Genomic DNA, 26,413 nt, shown 5'->3' with positions numbered 1-26,413 from the left:
TTACCTAAATGTTTCCATGTTGTCAGTACCTTTTAGTGGGGAAATTGACTAATTGTTTGCAGTGTATTGCTTGTATTTTGCTGTAAGGAACTGATGAAATTTGGCTGTTGTGGGTTTTCAAGAGGCAATATTGTGGGTTGTAGGAAACTTACATAAGATGGGCTTTGCAAGACCTATCTAGTTGCGTTTATATATTTTTAATGTTTTTCTTTGAACATTGTAGTAAGCAGTGAGAATACACGTAGTTCATTGTAAGCAGATCAGTTAAACACCACTGATTTAAAGGTTAACTCAATGTGTTTCTCTTTTTGTTTTGCATTTTTTTTGTGAGCAAGTTTCTTGATGGGATGGGATCCCTTTCTATGATGGGATTACGGTTTTTTAGTGGTCACTAATATAAACTTGTATTAATTTTCTGTAGGTGCTTTGGGGAAGAGAACACGATTTCAGGAAAAATATGTAGCACAGCTTATAGTGGATGTCCAAAGAACAGATGAATTCCTCCTTCCTCATAGTGAACTAAGTCCAGCACCTACTCCTCTAGAAAACCTAACAATGGTATGTATTTGAGCGGAGATGTTTTTTAATTTCTTAAAATCTATTTGGGATTTTTAATTAATTAAAATACTTTTAAGATTTTCTTTGGTGTTTGCATGTGTGTGCAAGTGTGTGGTACCTAGATGAAACTTATGATTTCTGAAAGTTTTTGGAAGAGATGAGACAGATGTTTGTCCAAAGTGCAGGATGTGGTAAAACCACATATAGCTGTCTCCAGACACGTTTCTCCATCCAAAGATGTGGCTTTGCAACTAAGAGCGTGTTTGCAAATATATTTTTCTGGAGTTTGTATTGATTTCTAGTGAATAAGAATAATAGTTAGGAAAACAGGTGAGAGACTGATTTTCAAGATAGCCTGGAAGGCGTCAAAGAAAAACACAGATGCCTGAGGGCTGACAGGCACATGTAGGAACAGTGTGAAGATGGAGCATTGGTCTACTTGCTTATACTGGTATGAATTACACAATTTGGCCTAACTGGTCTTAAGGGTGGATGTGATGACTTGAATTACAAATGGCTCAACAGCCACTGAACTGTTTTGGGGGGCGTTTTTCCCTTCACGAAGAGAAGTTCTAGTCAGGATTTAAAGTTATTTGGACTTTCTGAAGAAATCAGAGAGAAGCTGGGGCGTTATGGTCCGAGATCTATTCTTTAAGCTAGAGAATCATTATAAAAAGGTTTTGTCTTAACAGACTTCCATGTCATGCAGGGATCTTAAGCAAAAGAAATCGACAATAACTTTCTGCTTCCAAACTCTAGCAAACTCTAATCTACTATATCTACTCATTCTGAAAAGTAGAAATGTGGCACTAGGAATGATTTTAGTGTTTCTAAATCTAATCTTGTAATCTTCAAGGAGGGAGTTGAATTTTATGCGTATCTGAGTAACTGTTATACAACTCCATCATAAGTTACTCAGACTATTAAGAAGTTAGGCTTTCTGTTCTCGCGGTCTACTATTGGAAAAAAAAAAATCAAAACCTTTTATTTGTGTGTTTTATATGTCAGAATCTCAAAAACATAGTATTGGTAGAACCATGTCCTTCTTTGAGGAAAATCAGAGGTATTTCAAATTCAAACATGTTATTAACCTTGTGTGGGTGTTCTGTCACAGATATTAGACCGGGCTTGGCTAAGTAGACTCCCCAGTCCAATTTTTTATTCCATTTTCTAGTATGTCTTTATTGATAAATAATTATTAAAATACAACTTCTTAATGTCATTTGTCAACTTCATGTAATTTTTTTAACAATGGATCCTAGTTTTTCTTTTGCAAGGTCTGGTCTCAAATTTGTCATCTCTGGATGTATCTTGAAGTTCTTTTAGGCAAAACTGGAGTTAATGCTATTTTCCATTTGCCAAAAGCTGCTGGCAACCGCGTTGATTCTCCAAAGTTAGGCCAGGTGTTCGATGTATCTTGTAGACTTTTAAAAGACTACTTATGAAAGTTGTATGGAAGCTAAGTCTTGAGAGTTGTTGAGAATCTTCGCAGATGATGCATGTGGAAAGCTAAAAGGCCTGTGATCTTGTTGAAAAGTAGTTATAGGGAAATTTGATTCCCATTTTCAGTGTTGTTATATAACATCTACCATTTGCAGATGAAGTAAAATACTCTGTCTGAAAATAGCAATTGTTCTGGATGAGAGGAAAATTTCTAAAGAGACTTACAAAACCTGTGAGTTTGTGTAAAGGCCAAGCTGTGGCTGGTCATAATTTCTGATTTTCATCTCCATTCATGGAGTTCTTAGTTCTAAATTTCTTCCCTTGTTGTTTTTCAGGAAGATGACTGAACAAGTTATTTTGTAATTAAATGGTCAGTAATTGCATTCCATTAAAAATAAAACCATTATAGCGATGTGACCAGTTATTAGACTGTTAGCTGGGTTGATGTCTGGCCAAGAGCTTCCTACTTTTGTCTGGTGCTGAGCAGATAAAATATCTCAGATTGTACTAAAATGCATTGCATTTGAGTTTGTAAATTCTGCTCGCAGGTCAACTTTCTTCAGAATCATTAAATGATCCACAAGTGCACATTTGGTTAAACTGACTATTCCTGTGAAAGGAAAACCTCAGGCTTGAGGTGATACATAAGGACTCTTGATATGAAATGGTATGTTTAAAAAAAAAAAAAGGGAAAAAGAAAAAAGCACCACCACCAAAAGCATTTGATTAGTTTTAAGGTCATTAAAAATTACTTGTAATTTTATCATTTTCTGATGTTTGTTTTACCTTTACAAACAATTTTTTTCACATTGTAAAGGCATAAATTTATTTGAAACTGTTTCTAGTTGAAAATGTATGTTTTTCCTCCAACAGAACTGTGATTTAAATGATGATACAGTGCTTAATGAGATAAAATTAGCAGATGCTGATCAGTACCAGGTACCTGATTTGTGTGCAGAAGAGCTTGCTGTAATCCTTGGAATTTGGTAAGTTACTCCTTAATTACATAAAAAACAAACAAAACTCATACTATTCTTACGGTGAGGAAATAAGAAAGTGGTAATTGGCGGGAGTTTTTTTCCTTACTTATGTGATCTGGCTAAAAAACAAATCGCGTTATACTTGAATTAAATTTTCAGTTTCCTCAGGGTGGACATTAATGTCCAGAACAGATTTTCAGAGATATTTCATTAATGGCTGTATGATTTTTTTTAATCCTTGAGAAAGCATCTTTGTGTCTCAGTTTAATCATCTTTTAAATGTCAAGTGGCAATTAGTTACCATATTGTGATCATACTTTGGCAAATTTTCAAAATATGTTTGAGTCTGCAATGGTCAGCTTCTTGTGACAATCATCTGTGTCTTTGAAGGAAAACTCTTCCCCTCTATTCATTGCAATGGGAATACTTCAAGCTATTTCTCCCCTCTCTTATTTTTTCTTGCATAAAGTGAAGTGAGTCATTAGTAGAGAGAAAATTGTTTCCTTTTGTATGCCTATTTCTCAGACTACAGCTTTTTGAAGGCTCAGACACTTGCTTGGCTATATAGTTTAAGTTAAATGTTATAGTTAAGTTAAATGTGAAGTTTTATGTCTCTGGTTTCAGCCTACCCACTATAGTCAGAAATTCACAAGTAGGGTATGTACCATGACTATATTTTCTTCATTTCCAAAGACTTGAACTTGCTTTCTTTTCAAGGCCACATCTAGATCCAATTCAGGGACAAAAGAGAGGAGTGAACAGTGGTATGATAAATATCCTTGATCCCAGTCAATTTTAGCCTTTAAGTCTGATCCCCGTCTCTTGTCCTCCACTTCATGCAAGACATTTTCACGTGCACTTCATTTTCTAACACAGTATTGTCTTATATTCAGACTATAGTATCCTTCCACCGTCCAGAATGAAAATCTTATTCTGTATTGGTCTCATTGTTTTCAAAGGGTAGAATTTGACCCTGACTGGCAGCACAGTAGATTTCTTGACCACAGCATGTCATTTTGTAATCACCCCTGTCATGCTGTGAATAGTGGCTAGAAACTATCTTGACTGCTGGTTGTGTAAGTTTTAATCCAAGTGGCATGTAAATTAGGCAGGACTCAAAGCAAGAAGCTTGTTTAAAGAAGCTTGTTTAAGAAAGGAGAAGAGCCAAAAAATTTTTTCTGTGTTGCTTCTCCATATATATGGTAATTGCCACTGAGTGGTATTCAGTGGGTGGGACAATATTAAATGTCTGAAGCTATTTCAGTCATAGATAGAGTCAAGATTTGATAGCCAGCCATGTTCTGGAAATGTTAGAATACATTTATTCCTACATTTATCTGTATTTGTGCAGTGACTCTGAAGGAAGCATAGACAACAGAGATTAAAGGTCTGAATTTTACATGGCTAAAGTTAGGTAAGATGGATCATGTACTTCATGATATATCAGATTGTAGCCTTCCTTGCACTTTATAGTGAGATCATGCTTTGTAGGTTGTATCAGAAGTGCAAGGCAACAGCAGGTAAACAACTGCTTTTATCTGTTTTGATAAGAGAGCTTTCACTCTTCCAAGCTGTTTAGTTAGAAGAGATTACATAAAAGTAACTGAGGAAGGCCAGGGCTTACACATGTTGTTCTGTGAAAGTAAACGATGTGAAATAAAATCTTGGACAGCCTTTATTGGTGGCAAAAGTTTTTCTGTTATATTGGTTTTGGCAGTCCGACCCATCTTCACAGAAGTATCATCTAAGTGCAAGTTTTTATTCTTATTATTTTTTGAATAAACCTATTACAGGTGCCGGATAGTATAATGATCTCACCATGGTTATTTTATGGCTGTTTAAAATCATTGCCACAAAGTATATTGCTGTGCACACAGCTGCGTGAAGAGATTCCGCTTGGGAAATGAACTTCCTGTCTTGCTCTTCGGAATACTCAAAAAGTCAATTGAAAAACCTTTGTAAAACTTTGAAAATGCTTGTAAAGTGATAAATTCATTGGGTTTGGATCTTTTTCATTAACAAAACCAACACAGCTGGTGAAACTGCATAGAAATATAGCAAATACTTATAAAAATAGATTTGTGAAGTCTGACTTATCTGTTCTTCACTTATCTCATGCTAGTTATCTGTAGTTTTAAGTAGATACTGGAGGAACTTGGATTTGCATTATCTGTACTTGCAGAGAGGTAATGCATCAGGAAACATAAACAAGCCAAAACTCATTAGTTGTCACCATCCATCTAACTCAGTACTGTCTTCAAGAATGGCTTTAAGAAGATGCCTAAGGGTAAGTAAGAACAGGGCACACATGTTGTTGCCTCTAAATGGTGATTTCATGAGCCTAATCTGGCTTGTTTATATAGCAGCCCTCAGTGGATCTCTTAAATACTCATAATCTTACTTTGAGTCCCTGTAAAATTTCTTACATCTGAAACATCCTTTGGCAAAGGCCTCTGTCTACATATTTCATGTCAACTGCTCAAAAAAAAACCCCAACAACCCTTCCAGTTTTGTTTCTCAATAACTTCTTTTACTGACTTACCTCTTACTGGAAGAGATGATGAGCTGTCAGTCCCTAGCCACCCTCTGTTTTGCTAACAGTTTTGAGAACCTATGCGATGTACCTCCTTGGTGTTAATCCTAGCCTAATCACTCAGTCATTTTGCAGAAGTTATGTTTTTGTCTATAAGACTTAAAACATCATAATTCACTGTCATAAAATAATGATCGTTCTTGATGTCTGTTTCTGAACCTTTTCCAATACTGAATTACTGCTTTTGAAATGAAAGCTCCAAAATAGAACATACTATTCTTGGGTGTACAAAGGCTATACACCATATTTTATATGTGTTTGTTATGATGATGTACTTCATAAAATATATCCTCCTGTATTCTCTATTCCTTTCTTAATTCCTTACATTTTTTATTTGCCTTTTTGATTGCTGCCCGGTACTGGACTAATGTTTTCATGCAGCTGCAATGCTAAACAGGTGCTGAACAGAAATTCTCAAACCCTACCAGTTTATGTGATGCTAGGACTGGTTTTCCCATTGTGCATCACTTGGCATTTTTATTTTATTACCTTTTTGCTCCATCCTGTAAGATCTTTTTGCAGCTCCTCACAGCCTATTCGCATCCTTCCTTCCTCAAAGAATGTCATATCATTTGTGAGTTTTCTCACCTCATATATTCTCCTTTTCCAGTTTATTTATGAATATTATAACACGCATGATAGCACAGAGCTTATGCAAGATTCCACTGGTGATGTTATCTATTGGTATGGCTGACCATTTGTGGTGATTAGTGACTTCTCTTTGTATTCTTATGAAGAGGCATGTGATCGCATATCCTACAGCCAGCAGATCCTAAATTCCACTCTGATTTCAGTTCCAGAAGTTGTCTGGAGTGAACTGCTTAACCCATCCTTGAAATCAAAACAAATACAGGTTGTACAGAAGTGAAATATTTGAAAAGTACATTGACAAGAACTGACAGAGTTGTTATAAATGCTTAAAGCTACATTTCTATTCTAGATACAAGTTCAGATTTAAAATACAGCTTTAAATTTGATTTGGTATGGTAAACCATTAGAACAATTTAGTTTTTCTCCTTTGTCTTTCAATGTATTGTACTTATGTATCTTAAAACATTGTACATGGATGTGGCAGAAATGGAAATTAGAGACCTATTTTATCACTGGTTTTGAGCTGGAAGATCTGCATCTATATGCTTAAAGCTGTGACAAAAATCTGAAATCTGTCCTAGAAGAGGGAGAGGATTAATCCTTTCTGCTTGAATCAGTGTTTTTTTAGGACATAGAAAAAGAAGTTGCAATTTTGTCAAAATGTAGCTGTACCTTGGTTTACCCATGTGATTCAAAAGCTGCAGTCGTGTCACTTAACATTCTGGTTGCCTAGCTGCTGCAGTGCTCTTGTTATATTTGAAGTTTTCTTGCAGCTGTTTTTTTAACCTTTTCTTTTTTCTTTTTGCCATTGAGAGGGAAACTTGCTGCTAATTTTCACCTGAAGTCATGTTTATATTAGTGACTAATGTTTAGTGATTTTAGTTGACTACGTTGTGTTCTCATTTAAGCTGATTATTTCTGCTAGCAGCTGAGTTTATACAAGGACAGAAGTAACTAAAGCAGAACAATTCTGTATTACTTTCCTATTTCCATAAAGAAAATTCTTAAGGAAAGGAAAAATGATATGTGACAGATTTGTTCCCTAGCAGTGTTGTCTAAAATATTCAAAATAAAAATTAAAATCAATAACATATCTATCTTATGTAGGAGGAAGGGGAAAAATGTGTTACTGTAATAGCTAATGTACAGGGAGTTGACAAGGTCTGCTATTCTAAGCCCTTTCTCATCGCTATTCTACCAAAAGCACAATTTCTGTGAGGCCACACTCATACAGTTTGCTCAAGCTGCCAGATGTTATGACACATCAGCAGAAGGTACGTGAAGAGGGAGTGGAACCTCCGTCGTGGGAGGTCTGAAGTTACGTAGATATGCAGAGCAGGAAGATGAGTTGGAAGATCTCTCAGGCTTTCTTCTGCTATATAAACTGTTGTTTTTCAACTACTCCGGTCATTTTCTCCTCTATAGATGGAAAGATGAGCAAATCTTTTTCAAAAAAATTCTCATGAGTAATGCCCATTCTCTCTCGCCTCCTAACCCACCCAATATGCTTTATTAGGTGCCTGTGTTGCTACTGGATAACTGTTCAGTTGATTGGTCAGAGGATTGTTGCTATTACTTAGAGAAAGGGGAAAAAAAAAAAAAGCCTTCAATCTTAAAGGACTGCAGTTAGATAATTTCAGTTTAGGTTTGAGCAACCGATTCTTTTGGCTCATGTTACAGTGAACAGTTATCAGCTCTAAGCCTGGTATCCTTCTAGATTCTCTATTATATACCTTACATAACGATTTCAAATGTCACTTTTTTAATAAAATGGTAGAGTAGCTCCCATTTGCCACTTAGGTCCGTGGTAGCTCATTTAAAAAAATAAAATTAGAAAATGGGGTGCACGATTCTGTTTACTTTGGTAGCCTTGTTTTGTCTCCCAGTTGAAATGTAGAGGAAATTTGGTAAGAAAACATCAAGAAAAGCACATCTGAACAATAGATCTCCTAAGCTGCAAAGGAAGAGGGGTCCAAGGATTTTATCTCCTGTTAGAAATAGGAAATTGAATCTCAGAGGGGAGTGTAATTATGCTTTTGCTGTGTCTCAGCATACCTGTATTTGGCTGCAGACCTTTGAACAAATGCCATTTACTTTGTCGGAGTGGAATTTATTTCAGTCACATCCCTTAATTTCCTGAATGTTGCATCTGTACTCATTCCTAGGCTCCTCTAGTCAGATGAATATTAGTGGTTTCTAAAGAATGGCTGTTTGAGAAATGCTGAAGCAGCGATCTCGAGGGAACTCTCTTTTCCTATATATTTTCCTTGGTCTTCCACTTAGTGGAGGTGGAATGTGCAAGAGACCTATGCCATCAAGAAGCAGTCTTGGCTCTGTGCTACACAAATGATTATTTTTCTTTCTGTGGGCAAGTAAAGGTAAAGAGATGAGTGCTTGAATGGCATCAATTATTTTCCTATATTGAGAGCTTCACTCTTTTTCTTAGAATTATTTTATTATGGCTTAATGCTTCCTAATTTTTTTAGAAGAAAAAACAAAACACATCAGGCACTCTGGCCTTTTTACAGTTTATGTATTGTCTTTCTAAGTATACTCAAGTTTGAAGACCTGGTAAACTCATTAGACAGCAATGGTAACTATATAATACGTATAAAAATTAACACTATAGCAAGAATGAAGTTAGACTCAGGTAAAATGTTTTCTCCAAAGTAAAATACGTAAAAGGAACATAATTTCTATGACCCATCATCACAATTAATAAACTTTTTGCAATTCTTTCTTATGAAATGAAGCCTGTTGCAGAGTTCAAGGAACAGTGTGCTGATTTTATACATACATACGTAGCTATTATGTATGTTTGGTGATGATCCATGCTCTGTAGTACGATTTAAGATTTATTATCACTTGATATCTCTTACTTTCACAAGGAACTTGAATTGTAACCTGGTTGGTGTTTCTGCCATGTATGCTGTAAGAGATATAAGGTATCTCTTATAGTACATTTTTAAGTGTTGGAGGAATGTTGTCTAAGGAGACCATCCACCCATATAGAGTTGCAAACGCAATTTATTTTTCATCTAAACAGTAATGTTCAACTACAAACAAAATAACGTTATATCTTATCTCTGTGTTCTTCCGGCTTTCCCCCTTCGTGTAACACAAGTTAGCGGTAACGTCACTTAGTTGAGAGATGGACTCCTGTGGTTAATATTGCTTGAGTGACTAGAAAGAGGGTGTTTGAGATTACCTTCCAGCACTTTTTCAGCATTAATATGTTTTTGCTTTGAAGAACCTGTGTTCAATTAGTCGTAGAATTTTAACTGAAAACAGATCTCAGTAAAAACAGGGAATGGATTTAAAACTGTTTAGGATGCATAAAATTTAACCCCATAAGCATGAATGCAGTAAGACATTTCAGGTTAGAATGGGAAAGACACTATGACATATGTTTGTCCCATGAAAAGGTTCTCTTTTTCCGTGACTTCTCCTAGGTCTTGGCCACTTTCTGCACATAAGCAGTACCATTTGTAATTGTAGCATTTTTCCAGAACATCCTTTAGATTTCTGCAAGTTTGAGAAATTTATTCTACATAGTTGTATACTGAAAACTAAACAAGCACTATTTTATATACATTTCTTTTCTTTACAGTATAGACTTCCAAAAGAACAATCCAATACACAAGTTAACTGAAGAGGAACTTCTGGCTTTTACTTCAGTAAGTAACTTATCTGGACTTTTTACTAAACATTTTAATTTAATATTTAAGTTAAGTACCAAGCAGTAATTTACCCATCACATTAATCATGAAACTGTAAAACAAATTGTTTTAGTGGTCAGTTGTTTCGTTATTTTTTTTCTGATTTTAAGAAACTGAATTGAAGTTTTATCCCATTTTGAATCATCCTCATGTGGGATAAGCTTGACGTCTAAAAATTTAATCTCACCTGAAAGCACATACTAAACATTTTTCACTTGTTTTAGTTTTTATTAACTATATGAATGACAGTGTAATGTTAAAGCATACGTTTTCACAACAAGCTCTTTTATGGCACTGGTGTTCAAAGTGCTCTTCTTTTAACTGTGTTTTGTAAGGGGACTTCAAAAGAAACTGCAAATTTCTTCTATCAGATCTATTCAGTTTAAGTATCAGGTGTTCCACATAGACATGTTTCTTCCCAGCCCAGTGGATAATTTGTCTTCTTGCTGCAGAACAAATATGTAACTTCCAAAAAAGCCTTCAAAATTCTAACTTACCTATTTCTTCAAAGTATTTTTTTAACCAAGACAAAATACAGCTTGCCCCTGCCTCAGTGCCTTCTGTTTTTTTGTGTGTTTTTTTTTTTTTTCAGTAGTAGTTTACTTGAGGGAAGAAGAGGAAAAGGAAAGTGATTATATTGTCATTTTTACTTGCTTTGCAGTGTTAGACTTCAGCTTTAGTGCAATATAGGGTGCTTTGCTCTCCAACGCAAAGCTTGCAGCCTTATACTCATTTTCCATAGCAGTACTATCTGGAAGAGTAAGTTCTTGTTAGAATTTGTGAATAAGATCTCAGCAAAAATCTTGTAGATTTCAAGTTAGATAAAATTGTATCACTTGCACATATGTGAAAGGATTGTAGACAGGAGGGTTAACCATGGTAATGTTTTTCTGGTCAAAAAAGAAGTTCTGTCTGGAAAATCCTAATTCTTTTATTAAATTGAATGTGAAGTAGGTTGGTTTTAAATTCATGCTTGTTTAGGACCCCATGATACTGCAGTACACATAAGATAGGAATGGGGGGGAACTGAGTGAATCACTATGAAACAGTTTGTTATGTGTAGTCTCTTTATTTTTTCTGCAATTACTATAGTGCTTTCTGACTACATCCTCATACTTGCTGAAATGTGTCCTTTTTGCAATACAGTTCTGTTTTGTTTTTTAGAAAGGTTGGAATAGAGAGCAGGAAAATTAAGCCCATGTAGAACAGGTAGTAGGAATGAAGAAAACAGGTTAACCTAATATTGCAAATTTTTGAAAAAATTGTGAAACTTACAGTATATTTTTTTCAAAAATAAAGTTGTGCAGATATATAAATTTTCCAGATGTGCATTATAATTTTGTTCTAACAAACCCGGCCAGTTTGTGTTTAAATAATATGTTTTTAATTGAGGGCCATCTGTGAAAACTCAGAATTTTACTTCTCACTTTTTATTTCCTGTCAAGCTCCCTAGGGTTTTTATATACTCCCTGCTTCAGTCTTCCCACTACCTATTAGTCCACCCACTAATTCTTGGATGGAAAAGTGGTCCTGATATACCTGAATCTTGAATTAACTTGTTCTCCACGTATTTTATCCTTTTAATAGAAAGTGGAGTGGTATTGTGGTAACAGAACATCTTTAATGAGACTGCTCCTATTCTCATAATTTTATGCGTTCCAGAATAATGAAATTTATAGTGAGGTTTACTTGTTTTTAACACTTGGATTTGCAAACATTTAAACACTCTTCAGGTTTTACAGCAGAGGGGAAAAGTCATGGTAGCACATATACTAGGTAAGAAGGGTAATCCGCTTTACTCAGATCTTGTATTTTACATTGCTTGAGGCATCATATTACCTGATACCTGAGATGTAAGAGATTTGTTGGGTGAATTCATCATAATAAGAAAATTAAACTGCATTTTTCTGCCATCTAGTGGCTGATTACTCAAAAATCACGAGAGCCGATGAACTTGCTCCTTAAATACTTCCTGCAGCTGGGGGCTATGCCTCCAGAGATATATAGCTGAGAGATATGTTTAGGCTTCCCTATCGCTTTGGGCTCTGATCAGGCAAAAAAAACCAACCAAACAAAAAAAACACACAGAAGGATCTGTAGCAATAAATGAACAGGAATGTAGATCTCTCTGATAGTGTAGAGTTTAGTGTACAGCAGCGACTTAAAGATATAGCTGGTAACCTAACATTTAGAGTAAATAATAGAGTAAATAATAAATTTCAATATTGGAATAATGTTCTTTTAAACTTTAATTAAACTTTCCCAATTATCTGTCTGTAGCGACACAATTCAATCTTACTGTTATTTTCACTTTTGATCTGGACTTGTGCTCCCAAAATACAAATAAGAAGTGTGAATTTTAACATTACAATGACAAATGTTTCCTTGAAACTGAAAACAGAAATCAGACATGAGCTTCTATAAGTTATTTTTAATAAAGGTGTCTTCTGTAGTGTTTGTGCTTCAGCCAGAAATTGTGGGCAGTAGAATTTCATGGTGAAATCTCTGAGCTATTCTGTGTCTTAGTTCCATCTGAGCCACTGAGGCAAGCAAATAGATTGCTGTGCTCCCTGGTAGTGGGGATGTTGTATATGAATGTTAGCATGACCTTGGTTCTTGCAGTGTCTGCCAGCTGAATGTGGAAGTGGCACTGCAAAATTTATCGCTTGTACTTAAAGTATTTTTCTAAGCTTTAGTACAACCTAGTGATACAGACAATGAGCCCTATATCAATGCTGCTCATGGTAATTTCTTTAGCATCATTTAAACTACTATGTGTGTGTGTGCGTGTGTGAGCAGGCATCTTCTCAGCCTACATGTGGATTCCTAAATCTGCAGGCTGGTTAGATGGTTGTCATGCATTCATCTGATATCTGCTGAAATTTATCTTTCCCGAAGAAAGGAGGGCATTTCAAGATATCCTAGCATTCTTGAGAAATTTTAAGGCACTTGTCACAGTTCAGTGGATCATCAAGAGATCCTGTTCCTTTGGATACTGCAAAACAAATGCATGTGACCTGCAGGTTCTTTCTAGCAGAGAGATTTAATGTCCAGGTAGTACGAGGGAGAAAGGATGATAAAAGTGAATCCTAGTAAATGATGTGGTCCTGCCTTTTATTAAGTGTAGTTTGGCAAACCAGCATTCTGAACTCCCATTTATATCTCTACAAGTTGAAAATGACTAGATCCTTAAGCTATATATGTATTTTAAACCACGTAGCATGCAGTCTTAAAAACAGCGCTATTAAAAATTGGATATTGCGGACAAATACGAAAGGATGATGATTGCTGCTATTTGTTTACTGAAGTAACTTGGGAATAGTTGCCATTGTCATGAAAGTACTAATGTTTTTAACTAAGAATTACTTTTAGAATTGTTGACTTTTGCATCAAGGTATGGAGGTGCACAAAATCCTGTTTAATTCTATGTGTAACCTCATTGGCTGGGATAGTTCCTATTAGATTATTAGATAAGTAATTTGGTCTTCAGTACTTGAGGTGTTCCAGTCAAATCTGTTCACCAGTCATCAGCATAATATTTCAGCTTTTAAGCTGTTAACCTGTATCTGAAATTAGAAATATTTTATTTTCTTCTGCTTATAGTTAAATTGTTGATTTATCTTTACAGAAGAAATTTATCTCTCATACACATAAAAATAAACACAAAAATGTTTGTTTTTAGAGGAAATTATTATTCTCATGCCTAAGAATTTACGGCAACAGTTATAGTGGTTTGTATGCTATTAAGAAAAAGCACTTGGACTCCCAAGAAAGCTAAGATTGTGTTTAGAGATCAGATAACACACAAATTGATTCAGAGGCATAGTTATGCATATTATGTTTGGCAAACTTTCTGATTTAGCTTACTGAATATTGCATTAAAAAGCCGTTTTCAGGAGAGGAAAAAAGAGACAGTAACCCAATATTGAAACCCAGTGCTTCTCTGTTAGAATTACTGGAGTTTTTCTCTTAATAAACCTTTTTCTCCAGAGCACTCTATATAGGAAATAGGAGGTATCTGATGCAAGGAATCCAAGAACTAACTCAGTATTGTTTTCACATGGAGGTTTTGTAGCTTAGTTTACTCCCAGAACCTCAGGTTCTGGGAAGGAATAACTACTAGATGGCATTGCATTTTCTTCTTACAAAAGCAAAAAAAGCGTTTAAAAACAACACCTAATATTTAAGATTATACTCTGCAATACAAGTTCTTACAGCTTTCTAGAAAGCTTATACCATAGCTTATAGTGTACATACTAGAGAGTCAATTTAGTGTTTCATCATCTGATACAATACTCCTCCAACAGAATATCCAGGATTAAGGAGCTACAGCTGGTCTGTAACATTACCCCTGCCATCTGTCCTGGCCTTCACTTTATCCGGGGGAGAGGAGATGTGTGGCAAATGTGATGTGCACCTAGCGTCGTGTGGGAGAAAATTGTGTTGTTTTTCTTCTCTTAGTGGGTTATGATCATATGACTTTGAGTGGTAGCAGCAGTATTAAACTGTAGGAGACAGAGGAAGAAAAGCAATGAAAGGCTGGGAACCAGAAGCCTCTTGCATTGTGATTCTCATATCTTAGCCCCTTATTTTTATTCTTTGTACAAGATGAGAAGTGAAAGAAAAGGTATCTTGGCAAACTTAGCTGTGTTGGTTTATTATTCTCTTATGGAGAGTAGAGCAGTTGGTTTATTTGTTACGTGATGAAAACCTGGGCAAAGGAAGTTCTGACAGCTCTTCTGTCTATCAGCATTTTCTGCAGGTGAGGATGTCTTTCTGATGCTATTTTTTCTCTTTAAGAATAATAGCTTTTATTCTGTTCACAGTACATAAATATTTCACCTTCCTTCAACAAAAATACTTGATCATTCTAAAGTTGTTCCGATAATGCCATGAAGATTACCAAGGTCTGATTAATGACCTAGAGAATGTGGAGGAGACGGTCAAAATCCAAGGAATACTATGTATTCCAAAGATGGAGCAGATAGGAAGGAATAGATCACTTCCTTTGTTTTTCCAGTGTGTTGAATTACTAATTCCATAAGAGACTTTCTTTTTACTGAGGAATTTGAGAACAGTTGGACAGATTTTTTTTCAAGGTGGGCATTTGAGTGTAATAGAAACTGATGGTGTGTATAGTGCATTTGAAAATCACAGCAAAGAATCATAGTGCACATTTCATTGAGTGTGTGTGTGTATGTATATGAATTACTTCTGCTTTTCACTAAGAAGGGGTTTTCGGAGGAGAGAGAGGGTGAAAATGGGAATGCTTTGTTTCTGTCATCTTTTGTATCGCGTTTGTGATATTAATGTGGAACTAGGGAGCAATCAAATCACAGCACATGATATTTGTAATGTTAAGTCTTCCTATTAAAATCTCTGTAAAACTAACATGCCAATTTGGTTTCTAAAGAGCAGTTGTTAATATAGCTTAAATAAAAGCAGTGCATTTTTCTCTGCTGAGAAAATCGCTGCAGTTTTCTTTGTTTTATAACCAGCAAGAGTATTGAAAAGCTCATTAAGATTACCATGCGTCTCTACTGCTGTAACTTTTGTGGGCTTTATAAAAAGCTTCTTTCACTTCTTTTCTAAGCAGTGTTGCCCATTTTGAATAGTCTTTGCTGGTTACAAGATTATTATGCTGCAAAGACTTTCTCTCTGAAAAGCCCTGCTAATAGCACTAGTAAGACTTATTTTTCTTTAGGTTAATGAATTAAAAGCTATTCTATCCTTTCTTTCTTCCTTTTTTTTTTTTCCTAAGCACTCTTACTGAAAAGCCTGAATCCTTTTCCAGAAATGTCAGCATCCAAACACTGCTGCTAATTGAATGCATGTATGTTTTCTGGTCCATCACGCATTACTGGAAAATCAGATGGAGCATAGCAAAAGGGAAGGTTCCTCTTTCCACAGAAGCATCATGTGCAAAGGCTCAACTAGATTTATTGGATGCTGAGTCACCAAGTGTCTGGTACTTACATTTACAACGTATCGTGAATACGAAATTAACCTAGTGTTACCAGTTATTTTTGCTGCTGTTCTGTTGTGTGTGTTTAGAAGTTTTAGGGTACATTAACTGGATGCTGTAGCGCATGTGTTGCAGGGCAGGGGGGAAGCTTGCATTCCATTCCAAAACTGGGATTAAGTAACGGTCTGTTTGAAGTTGTTTTATTTTACCAAATATCAGATTTCAACATAACTGACACTTTCATCTCTTTCAACTTTGTTCTCCTCTGTGGTCTGCATTCTTCCCTGAGTCCATGGAATCCGCAGCTCTGCTTGCATCATCTCTTACAGGAGATGATTCCCAGTTTATTGTGAGTGCGAAGAAATTTGGGATTGCCCTTCCTTTTTAGAATAGTCTGCTCTTTCATATAGTCTGTACAGAATTACTCAATAGATTTTAGTGGTCTCACTGAAACCACAGTGGTAAGAGAACATGCAAATCACGTTTTAATATTAATAGATTATTCTCTTGTCTAAGGGTTTGCGAAGTTAAGCAGGCAAATTTGATGACAGTTAGTAACATTTTTTCCCACAGCAGCCTTTCTTCTCCCCCTCCTCCTTCATCTTTATCTATCAGCAGCTCACTTATTTTTTCTAGCAGCCTCTCTGACAGATGGTTGACATGTTGCAGGCTTCCCTTCCCCCTCTCGTGTCCTTCACCAGCTATAACTATTATAATTTACTTCAACAAAAAAGTTTTGGAGTTCATGGCATCAAGATGATGAAATTAAACCCCTCATTCAAGAAAAGGCTGCTTGATATATCATCTGACGGGAATGAGACCTTCTCACTACTCAGTGCAGTGCTTAATGTTCGCGTTTTGACAATATTTTGATGATCAGTTCAATTCATATATTATCACTACTAGTAGTCACTTCTCTATTTGAAGTGATGTTGTGTGATCTTTCTGTTTGGATGAGGAGGGGAGAGATAAACCAAACAAGAGCTAATCCAAGTCTTTGGTTTTTTGAAATGGTTTTGTTCTTGTACTGTATATGAGGAAGAATTATTTTTAAAGTTTATTTAGCTCTCCTAATGTCTTGCCCTTGTCTTCTTTGCCTAGTTTTAACATTGCCTCTTCATTTGTTCTGTTCCTAACCAAGCATTTCAAATATGACTCTAATCTTCCTTGTTTCATAGCGTCTGAAAAATCAATGTAATTGAATTCTTGTTCACTGGTCAGTTGCTACTGTCTCTAAGCAAATGAGTTTAATTTACTGTATTCCTATCATCTGTGTAGTTTGAACTAGAAGTGGAACACTGCTTCCATAAGTGTCCCAAACAGTCCATCTGTTCTATATTAAAATGAAGTATTGAAAAAGTAACAGATTTTTTTACTTCAAATAGAATGTCATAGTCTTTAATTAAAGTCATGAAGAATGTATTTTTTCTTTCCCCAAAAGAGTTCTGAAGTATATAAATCTGATACTGTCTTTGAGTCATTTCTCATTGTTAAAATGCCACTTAGAGGGGAAAAAAAATAACAAGAAACAACCAACAAACACAAAACCAGGTACAAAGTATTTTTTGATTCTAACTGCTTTGGGAAAAATAGAAGATAGATTTATGTCTTAAGTTCATCTGAACCTGCTTCGTTATGAAAATGTCTAATGTTTTTTCCTGTTTTTTTTATCTTGAAATTTTAGGTAGCCAAAGTACTGGAAGGGATTTCTAATTGGAATTTTCTTCTAAGGTTTTATTATTGGGCAATATAAGAACTTTGTGAGAAAAAATATTTAATCGAGTTCTAAGTGTACTAAGCCAAGGGCTGTTGAGGGGAGGGAGAAGTAAGGAGGGTAAATCTGTTTTTACCTGTTTTTAAAAAATGTTCCTGGACAAATTCTTACAGCTTGGATTCAGCAAAATATTCATTCGCATGCTTATCGTATCCTCATTTGAGTTCTGTTCAGCAAGAAACATATCTCAGTCTTGTGTATTTGCACTGTGCTGCCTTTGTAGAAGTATTCAGTTGACTTCAGTATGTTGTGGAAAAGCATGGTACTGTCTGTCTTGCTTAAGAACAAAGGTTAAACAGCTCTGATTTTGGTATTTTTGTGTTTCCTTTCTCATCTTTTATTAAAAGCAGGAAGTTTAAATAGTAAAATGGAATTTTCAAGTGCTGTTGACTAGAAATCAATTTAATTTAATTTACAAAACTTCACAAAAATTAATTTAATAAATTAAATTAATTAAATTTAAAAATTAAATTTAAAATTTTAAAATTAATTTAAAATTAATTTAATTTAAAAACATTTAAATTCATCTGTATGTAGGTTGTGTACATTTATTTTACTTGTAATCATTTAACACGTCAATTCAGTACTGATCATGTACTAAGCTGTACATTGTGAATAAAGGAAAGAAAAAAAGCAAGTATTCTTGCCAGTAGGCCCCACCACTCTTTTTTCAACCACAAATGCATTTTACTAGGGTAACTGATGTTGATAAGCTAAGTGTTATTTAGAAAAATTACTTGAGATAGCAAATATCCAAGAAAATTTCAGAAGGTCATTTGCATGAAGTGATTTTGACCATTATGAGAAGTAATTTCCAGTTGCCTGAATATAGAATAGGAAAGGATCGCAATGTATATCATAAATGAGCATCATCATTACTGTGAGAAAACTCAGACTTTTTTGCTCTGTAAAATTTATATGGTTAGCGTATATGATGATGTGGTATGGCATAACTACTTCTGACATGTTTGGATTGGCTGCATTGATCATGGCAAGTGGAGTTGTTAGCTATGAAGACTATTCAAATGCCAATAAAATGTTTAAAAGCATCATGTTATATTTGTTTCAATTTGTAAAGATATTTTTAAAATATTTAAACTATTTGTTTTCTATATGTGAAGTTGAGATGTGAGGCCTTTCTGGAACTGAAGTAAAAATCATGAAGCTACATAGGAGTCAGTGTATTCTTGATGTATTTGGAAAGACATCGCTGCCCTGCCTATATAATCCTTAAGCATGTATTGCATTAGTTAAGTTGGAGCTTGGCCTTTTTTCTCCTGAGAGACTCTGTCTTGTCAGCTAGATTTTTAAGTACATTTGTCAGAATATGTTGGCCAACACATTCTACAATGACTGCTATCATAGTCTAGACAAAAGAGGAGAGAGAAAACTTTTACAGATATTTAAAAATAGACTGTGAAAGATCTCCCTGCTCTCTCTCGCTGCTGGAAGCGTTGTAAAATGAGATGTTTGATTTTAGAATTACAGCACTTGGACAGAAAACAGCACATGCATTTGCATTCCCACAAATTAGTACTGTACCTGCTTTGTATATATCATTGGCTAAAACTGGATGTTTTCTTTTGGTTTTTAGTTTAATACATGTCAATAGAAGCCCTTTCAAGTTTAGAATAACTGAAAGGAATATGTTTAGCAAATATTTTTTATTGTTTTTAACGTCTTTCATGGTTGGAAGCTCAGAACAAGACTCAGAAAGCAAGTCAGTTGAGTGGAATAAGGCTGTTCCTCATCCTACCACTTACTCTCTAATAATTGTAGTGTATATAATTATATATCTGTGTATTCTGTATCTTCCTCTTATCTAATAGTAGACATGTTTATTTATGTGTCTGGTGAATCTCTAACAGAACTGTGTAAATGCAAAGCTTAGAGGTACACAACTAAAAAGGCTGCCTCTTGCACGTTGAAGGAAAATGTCTCTTTTGGCTGCTTTTCACAACTATTTTAATAAACTACTGTTGTTTATATGCATAATATAACTAAAACTAGACTTGGAGTCTCAATCCATTTCAGCTCATGCCTTTAACTACTTTTGAGTCTAAACATAGCCCAGACATTGTCTTTGCTTTGGTCTCTAGGTGAATATATTCAGAGTACAACTTCTCTCTTCATAACCTTGTCAGATTTAGGAATGTTACTCACTTCTGCACACTAAGATAGGTTTTTCTTTCATGTTTCCCAGCAGTCTCAGTCATTTTTTCCAGTGTTATTCATGTTTGCCAATAGCAGCATCCCACTTGCTTTAGTTATTCTTTCTTCATCATGCCATATTCCCCTCGGTCCAACTTTGTCAGCTCTCACCTCCCATCTATTTATCTGACCTTCACTTTTACTCTCATCGTTCCTGATTCCTTTTTTCCTCACATGTTCCTATTTTTACTCCTTTCCTTCCTGACTTTTGCATGCTGCTTGAGGAGTCAGTCTTTTCAGGGCCGTTCTGTCTTCAGTCTCTGAAAGGAAGGTGGCTGCAGCTTTGTTGTGTTTCTGGAAACCCAACTTCGGCACGTAAAGTTTAATGCCAGGCTGCTAGTGACTTCCAGCAGTTTGATCCTATTGCGTGTAATGGGAACAGTAGCTCTTTAATGAGACAGACCACTTGTACTGGTGAAGTCAGGAATTGGAAGGAATCAGAACCCAAATATTTTTAATGGACATGAAGACTTGTTAACATGCTCTTTTCTGGGAAACTGCTGAGACTGTCCTAGAACTCCCACTGAAATTGTCACCTCCAGACTTTGACTCTAGCCACTTAGTCCACCAAACAGGAATTGAGACATGCCTCTTGCGTTCAACATGACATTTATCTGTGAACACCAAGGATTGCTATATGTAGATTCATGAATTACAGGGACTGTTGTAGGCAAAATTCCTGTGGTGGTTGCTGGCATTCAAAACGGGAAAACCAGGTATGGCACATTCCCGGTAGAATCCTGTCTGGCCCTGTGTGGATTTTCCTGTACTGTGCCTCATCATTCTTCTCCATACAGCTGTTTTTTACCAGACTGAAGATTGCAAAGATGTTGTATGTAAATTCTATACATTGTTCTGACATAGCTTAATAGTAGAGTCAGGGTCAGGCTTACTATAAATCACTGGTTTAGGCATGTAATTCTTACTGAGTTGTCTTGGCTGTCTGAGTTACAGAAAAAAATGTAATATCTGATTTTGACTAGTTAACATCATTATAGAGTGGTTTTATAAATAGCATTTTTGCAATGTAAAAACTGTATGCAACTGTTTAAGTATTCTTGTTATGACATTGACAAATCTGAAAGTTTTGAAATTGTGGAAACATTAAACTTGTTCTTTCTCAAGATGACAATTGTATGTATGCCTTTTACTGAGGGATGTGAAAGGAGGTTTCAAGGTTCCTTTGTGCTGTATAACTTCTATGGTTGGACTCCAAATTTATCTGAGAACCAGTATTTTTGCTACTCTACATTACCTTCCAATGCAAAAGATGCTCAGTTAACGTATTTTAAGGATAATTATAGCAAATGTTTATTTGTCCTGAAGTTTTATCATTGCAAAAGGAAAGGTAAAATTTCTGTTAGAGTATTTATGGCGTATTAAATAGCAGCAGCATACAAAGCAGTATTCTTCCAGGGGCTGTTGGTCAGACTAAACAAACAGGAAGCATCACTTAAGCACTATGGAAAAAAGAGTGGAGAGCTCATAAATGTGAATAGGCGGTGGGGAGTGGACAGTCCCCACTATCCGGGGGCAATTGCATAAGGATCTGTCAGGCCCAAGGGATTTTACAGTGGTCCTGAGTGCTGCAAACATTGGTTTTGCCCTCAAAAGCTCAAACAGTCAAAGAATCATTTTAAAGTGTTTCAAAAAAATAAAAAATAAATACAGGCTTAAAGAGTTGACCAACCTAAAGAAAGTATTGACAAATCATGGTTCTTGCCTGTAGCTGCAGGCAGCAATACTGTAAATGGAAAGATGAAAATTCATAACTGACTCTCTCCAAAAAATAGGTTTCAGTCAGCAGAGGATAATTTAATCTCTGATGTTGTCTATTCCAAAAAGTTCCTTGTTAGAGGAGAGGCAAGGATGGGGCTTGGATGGAGCAAGTAGGCCAGGGGAATTAAGAGCCTTCTGTGCTAGTGTCCCAGGGAATACCTGCTCGGGGGATATGTATCACATGTTGCCTTTCCCATGCTGTCAATTTGAATGGAACGTGTTTGAAAGTATTCTCCATGGGCAGTGATTGTTGTTCTTCCTTCCTTTTTTTCAGTCATTTGCTTTGTTTGTCGAGGCTAAATAGATTGTAAGTCATCAGACTGCATGTACTATTGCATACAGTCCTGAAACTATCTTGATCATGTATAGCTGTTCTTAAATTCACTTTTCTACCACCTTTGCAGAGAGCAATTTTTTTTAATATGCTATTTTTTTTTAGGATATTAGCAAAATAGCACGTGACATGTTTAGAACCTTGGCATAGACTAGGGAAATCTGGGGTTGAGTAGTTCAGAGAAATTTGCTGTTGTTTAATACCCAGGGAAATCCTTATCACTGGTAGTGAAGAGTTAAAGTCTAGCCATTTGAATCCAAAAACCTGATTTATAGCTGTTGAGATTGGGCCTTAGGAAATAAATGCAGTACTGTGATGTGGTGTGGGAGTCTGTACTTACGCTGTTTCAGGAGTAGGTCCAAACCACAGACCTGAAGAAGACAATGCTACTACAGTCAAATCTGGCTCAAGTTATTTTCAGCATAACACAGAATAAGTGATACGTTTGGCGCAGCAGAGCGTGTGTCAGTAATATGGCTGGACTCTATTCTAAGTGAAAATAGAAGCCATATCTTATGTGGTTTACCCTTCACTAGTCATTGAAAGCAGATTCCTTTAAAGAAAACAGTATCTTCATTCTTCGCGACATTTCCTTTTCTTCTCTAGTTTCTTCCTTTTCCTAAAGAAAAGTGATTGAGAACTTCCAAGGATAACTTACTTCTGAACTTTAATAAAAAAAAATATATATTTTTTTAATTTTTGTAAGAGGATAGAATATGTATACTACTTGATATCATTGCAGAGTGTTAAGCTCTTAGAAACCTTATAAATGTCAGCCCACAAATGTCTATTAATGCAGAAGAAAATTAAAATAATCCTGGACATCCAGGATAGACCTTGCAGTTTGGATGTAGAACTCAGATAAAACTGTTATGCTGTTATTAGAAAGTAGAAACTCCTAAGGGAACAAAAACATTAAAACATCCCTAGCAGAACTTGATTTGCATTGATTTCTCAAATGTTTAAGATTACTTTGATTTATGTTCCTTTCATAGGCCTCTCTGAAAGTTACTACCTGCATGTGTTCAAGTTAAATAGCACTGTGCTATACAGGATTAAAGAATCATGTTTATAGCTCACCATGCATCTCCCTACTTTTTGTTTTATTTCTGCTCCACACCACACAAGCTAATCTGAGCTTGCTTTTTTTGCGTTTGTTGCATTCACATCCAGCCTAAACTTGGAGTCTTTTATTGTTTCCATTGAAAATTCCTCAGTAAGTGTAAATCTTTGTAATCCTTTTATGTAACTTTTTCTGTGGAACATAGGAGGCATCACTTGCAAGAGAATGTTTTTACAATGCTCATTTTCTTTGAACTTTTTCTTTGTGTATAATATGCCAGACCTTCATCTGAGTTTTACCTGCAGAAGTGTAGGAACAACCCCATTTGCCCTGATGTCATATCAAATGGCAGATCAGTTCTGCTATTAGTTACATTCGCAGCTAGCTGGAAAGGCAGTCATCACATCCTTGTGTTTGTTGTAATTCTGATTGGAGATCAGACTCCGGTATACCTATGTCTGCATCAAGTGACCTGCCTTAATTCCATTTTCTCAATCCAAACAACGTTTGCGTGTTTCTGAGTTGCAGGGTTATGAAGTGAGACAGGAGATTTTCCAAGAAAAACCATAGAAACATCCAACTTACGAGAAAGCTCAGGAAATCTTGATGTGTATTCAGAAGACATAAAGACTATAGCAGGAAGAAGAAACAGATATGGACTGAGCTTTGGATGTAAGCATGGTTATAGCAAGTGCTTAACCGTTTCCCTGTACACTACTGAAAAGTGTGCTTGGGGAGGAGGAGAGAGAAAGTCATTTTGATTGGTATTCTTCATGCGTGTGAGGAAGTGTGTATGGAATCAGAAGGAGAGAAAAAGAAAGATGCAGCCTTTCACAGAACAACATTTAGATCTGGTAGTAAAGGCAGAAGACAGAGAGACAGAGACCTTTTGTATGTTGGTTTTTGTTCCCTGTCCTTCAAAAATAAAATTCAGCTGGCCTAGGGATAACTTCAGGTTCCAAATGAGACGTCCATGGAGAGGGAAGTTGGATGTTTTGCTAACTAATGATACTTGCAAGAACCAAGACCAGAGGTAAGGTAGCCTCATTTTACCTGAATGTTACCTGTGTTGCCGTTTCCAGAAAAAGTAAGATGAACAAAGAGAAGCTGTGAAGTCTGAGGATATTTTCTTTGGGGAAATCATTCTTTTTCCCATCATGACTTCTGGTCATATTGCCAGCTGAGTATGCGGAGTCTGAGTATTAACTGAATGAAGGAAAGGAATAACCATAGTTTATAGCTGGGAAGTAGCTGTGGTGGTTCTGTTTTGTTTTTCCAGTGAAGTGCTTTCTTTTAAAGGTAGGCAGGAGAAATAGGTGAAGAAAGGTGCTGAAGTGTCTTGACATTTCTAATGAGGATAGTAACAAAATATTCTGAGCAGATAAGAAGTGATAGTTTTTGTAGTATTTAGGCAGAGTTGAACTGTTAGTTAGTTACAACTGTTACTTGCAGCTGTGTTAGTTGCAAGTTAGCAGATGCATTTATTTTGGAAAAAAAATCACACACAACTCTTCAATATCCCTTTCTAGTAACTTCAGTGAAAAGAGACATTGTGTAGTCCTCTTATTACAAACTATTCTTGGTTTTCTTTGTGTGGCTTTTAAAGTGCCATCTACAGGAATATGATTAGTTGTCTTCAGAGGCAATTAAGAAGAGTTGTATACCACAGGGTTGTCTGCTCTTTCCAAAGAGACAGGTCACTTAATTAGGGGGATTCATGTTCGTTTACATCTATTACTAGCATAGCAGTTAGCATAATACTGAAACTGATTAAATTTCTGCAAACACGTTTCCCAGCTGGATTCTTGCCTTAAGTTAAAAATTATATAACACAGTGTGAGATACATCTGAGGTGTTTTTTTCTTCACACGCACACCCTTCCTCCCTCCTCATCCCCCCCAAATCCAAAGAAAGTCTGTTTTTAGAACATGTTCTTTCCCATTACCCAGATGAAACAATCATTCCAGAAGGGTCTGCAGTCCCATGACAAGCTTCGGGGAACCAAACAAGATTTGAGACTGGAAAGTGAAATTGTTGAGGACTTGTGTAGGGGATTTGTTGGCAGTTAGCACCTCAGCTGGGCATCTAACCTAGGTGCTTTAGCTAGGAACTTAGTCTTATTCGTAGAGTCAATGCAACTGTAGGGTCTTAGGGAGCTCCTAAGATTGATGCTTGTTCAAAATGGTCTTTTGAAGGAAGTTTCCTATCACCTCAGACCTAGGGAGGCTAACTTCTGAGCTTTCCTGCCTGATTTTTATTTTTCATACATACTATGGAAATGGCCCAAAAGCCAGCACAGTTTTTGAGCAGACATTGCATCAGTTAAGGGTTGGAGGGGGGAGGAGAATAGCTGTTCTTTGCAAGATAGATATCAGAAGGAGTAGAGTTGTTGCGTAAAAGCAATGCCATGAAGGAGAAATATATTTAGAGTGATTGGAGGGATGGAATGTAAGGATTTCATTTCGTTAATGTTATCAGGAGCCTACCTATTTGCTGCAGAACATAGCATTTGAGTAAAGTTAAAAAAATAAAATAAAAAAATCATGGAGCATACAGTTAGTGAAAGTCTGTTATCCTTCTCATACAGAGTAGTGGAATATTTTGTAAATATTGTGAGAAGAAAATCTATTGTAGTCTCTCTTAGCTTGAGTTGATTATGCCAGCTACTAAGTGATTTCTGTTATGTATTTATTCAGTATACATCCAGATACAATAAGTGCTAGGTAGATAAATTTCAGAGAGTCAGTCACTTGCAAATTGAGATTTAATGAGATACTTAAAAAATTAAAATTAAATTTAGATAAGTGCAATATAATTACTGCTGTAGTGAGTATAACATTCATTTCTAAATGAGTCTAGTCTAATCTAAACTGTTTAACCAAGACTTTTTTTTAAACGTCTTTGCATACATTTTCCATTATAAAGTGTGGAGAGACAGGAAAGTGAACTTGGAAAGACTCTTCATAGCTGCAGATGGTGTGGAAGGGCACTGTCCATTGTGTGTGTGTACATATATCTTATGTAAATGTATAGAATTAATTCTTTGTTGCAAATATGTTCAGGTACCTAAAACTGAAACTACTGATGTAAAATAATCCCATTCAAACACAATAAAATATATAAAATTCCAAAAGTAAAATAAGTCAAATAGTGTCTTCCCATTTTAGTGGTCAAATCGAACAAAAGGTACTCAGTATTTACAATGATGTAATGTTACAACTTTAGTGCCAAGGCTACCAGACAAGACTAGACAAAGCAAATTTTAAGAATACCATTCTAATTAAACCAGTCCCTTGGTGTGGATCACTGATGGTGTTTTGGCCTTGCTCTTGACTTCTTAACATCAAGAGGTATTTCTAACGGCTGCGGCTAAGAGCTTAAAGGCCAACTCTGCTCACGATCA

The 26,413-nt window shown here is 35.8% G+C and overlaps 1 protein-coding gene across 2 annotated transcripts in view; it reads left to right on the top strand.

The window, feature by feature from the left end:
• Window positions 1-26,413, top strand: part of TTC27 (tetratricopeptide repeat domain 27) — a 113,408-nt gene that overhangs the window by 22,756 nt on the left and 64,239 nt on the right. For both annotated transcript variants that reach the window (XM_066993896.1, XM_048047746.2), the window contains exons 7-9: window positions 422-558; window positions 2,875-2,987; window positions 9,776-9,842. In XM_066993896.1, coding sequence (XP_066849997.1) covers window positions 422-558; window positions 2,875-2,987; window positions 9,776-9,842 — 317 coding nt within the window. The remainder of the gene's footprint in view (window positions 1-421; window positions 559-2,874; window positions 2,988-9,775; window positions 9,843-26,413) is intronic.

This window comes from Anser cygnoides, chromosome 3 (assembly GCF_040182565.1).
Source record: "Anser cygnoides isolate HZ-2024a breed goose chromosome 3, Taihu_goose_T2T_genome, whole genome shotgun sequence".
Taxonomy (NCBI): Eukaryota; Metazoa; Chordata; class Aves; order Anseriformes; family Anatidae; genus Anser; species Anser cygnoides.
This window is presented reverse-complemented; position numbering and strand designations above follow the sequence as displayed.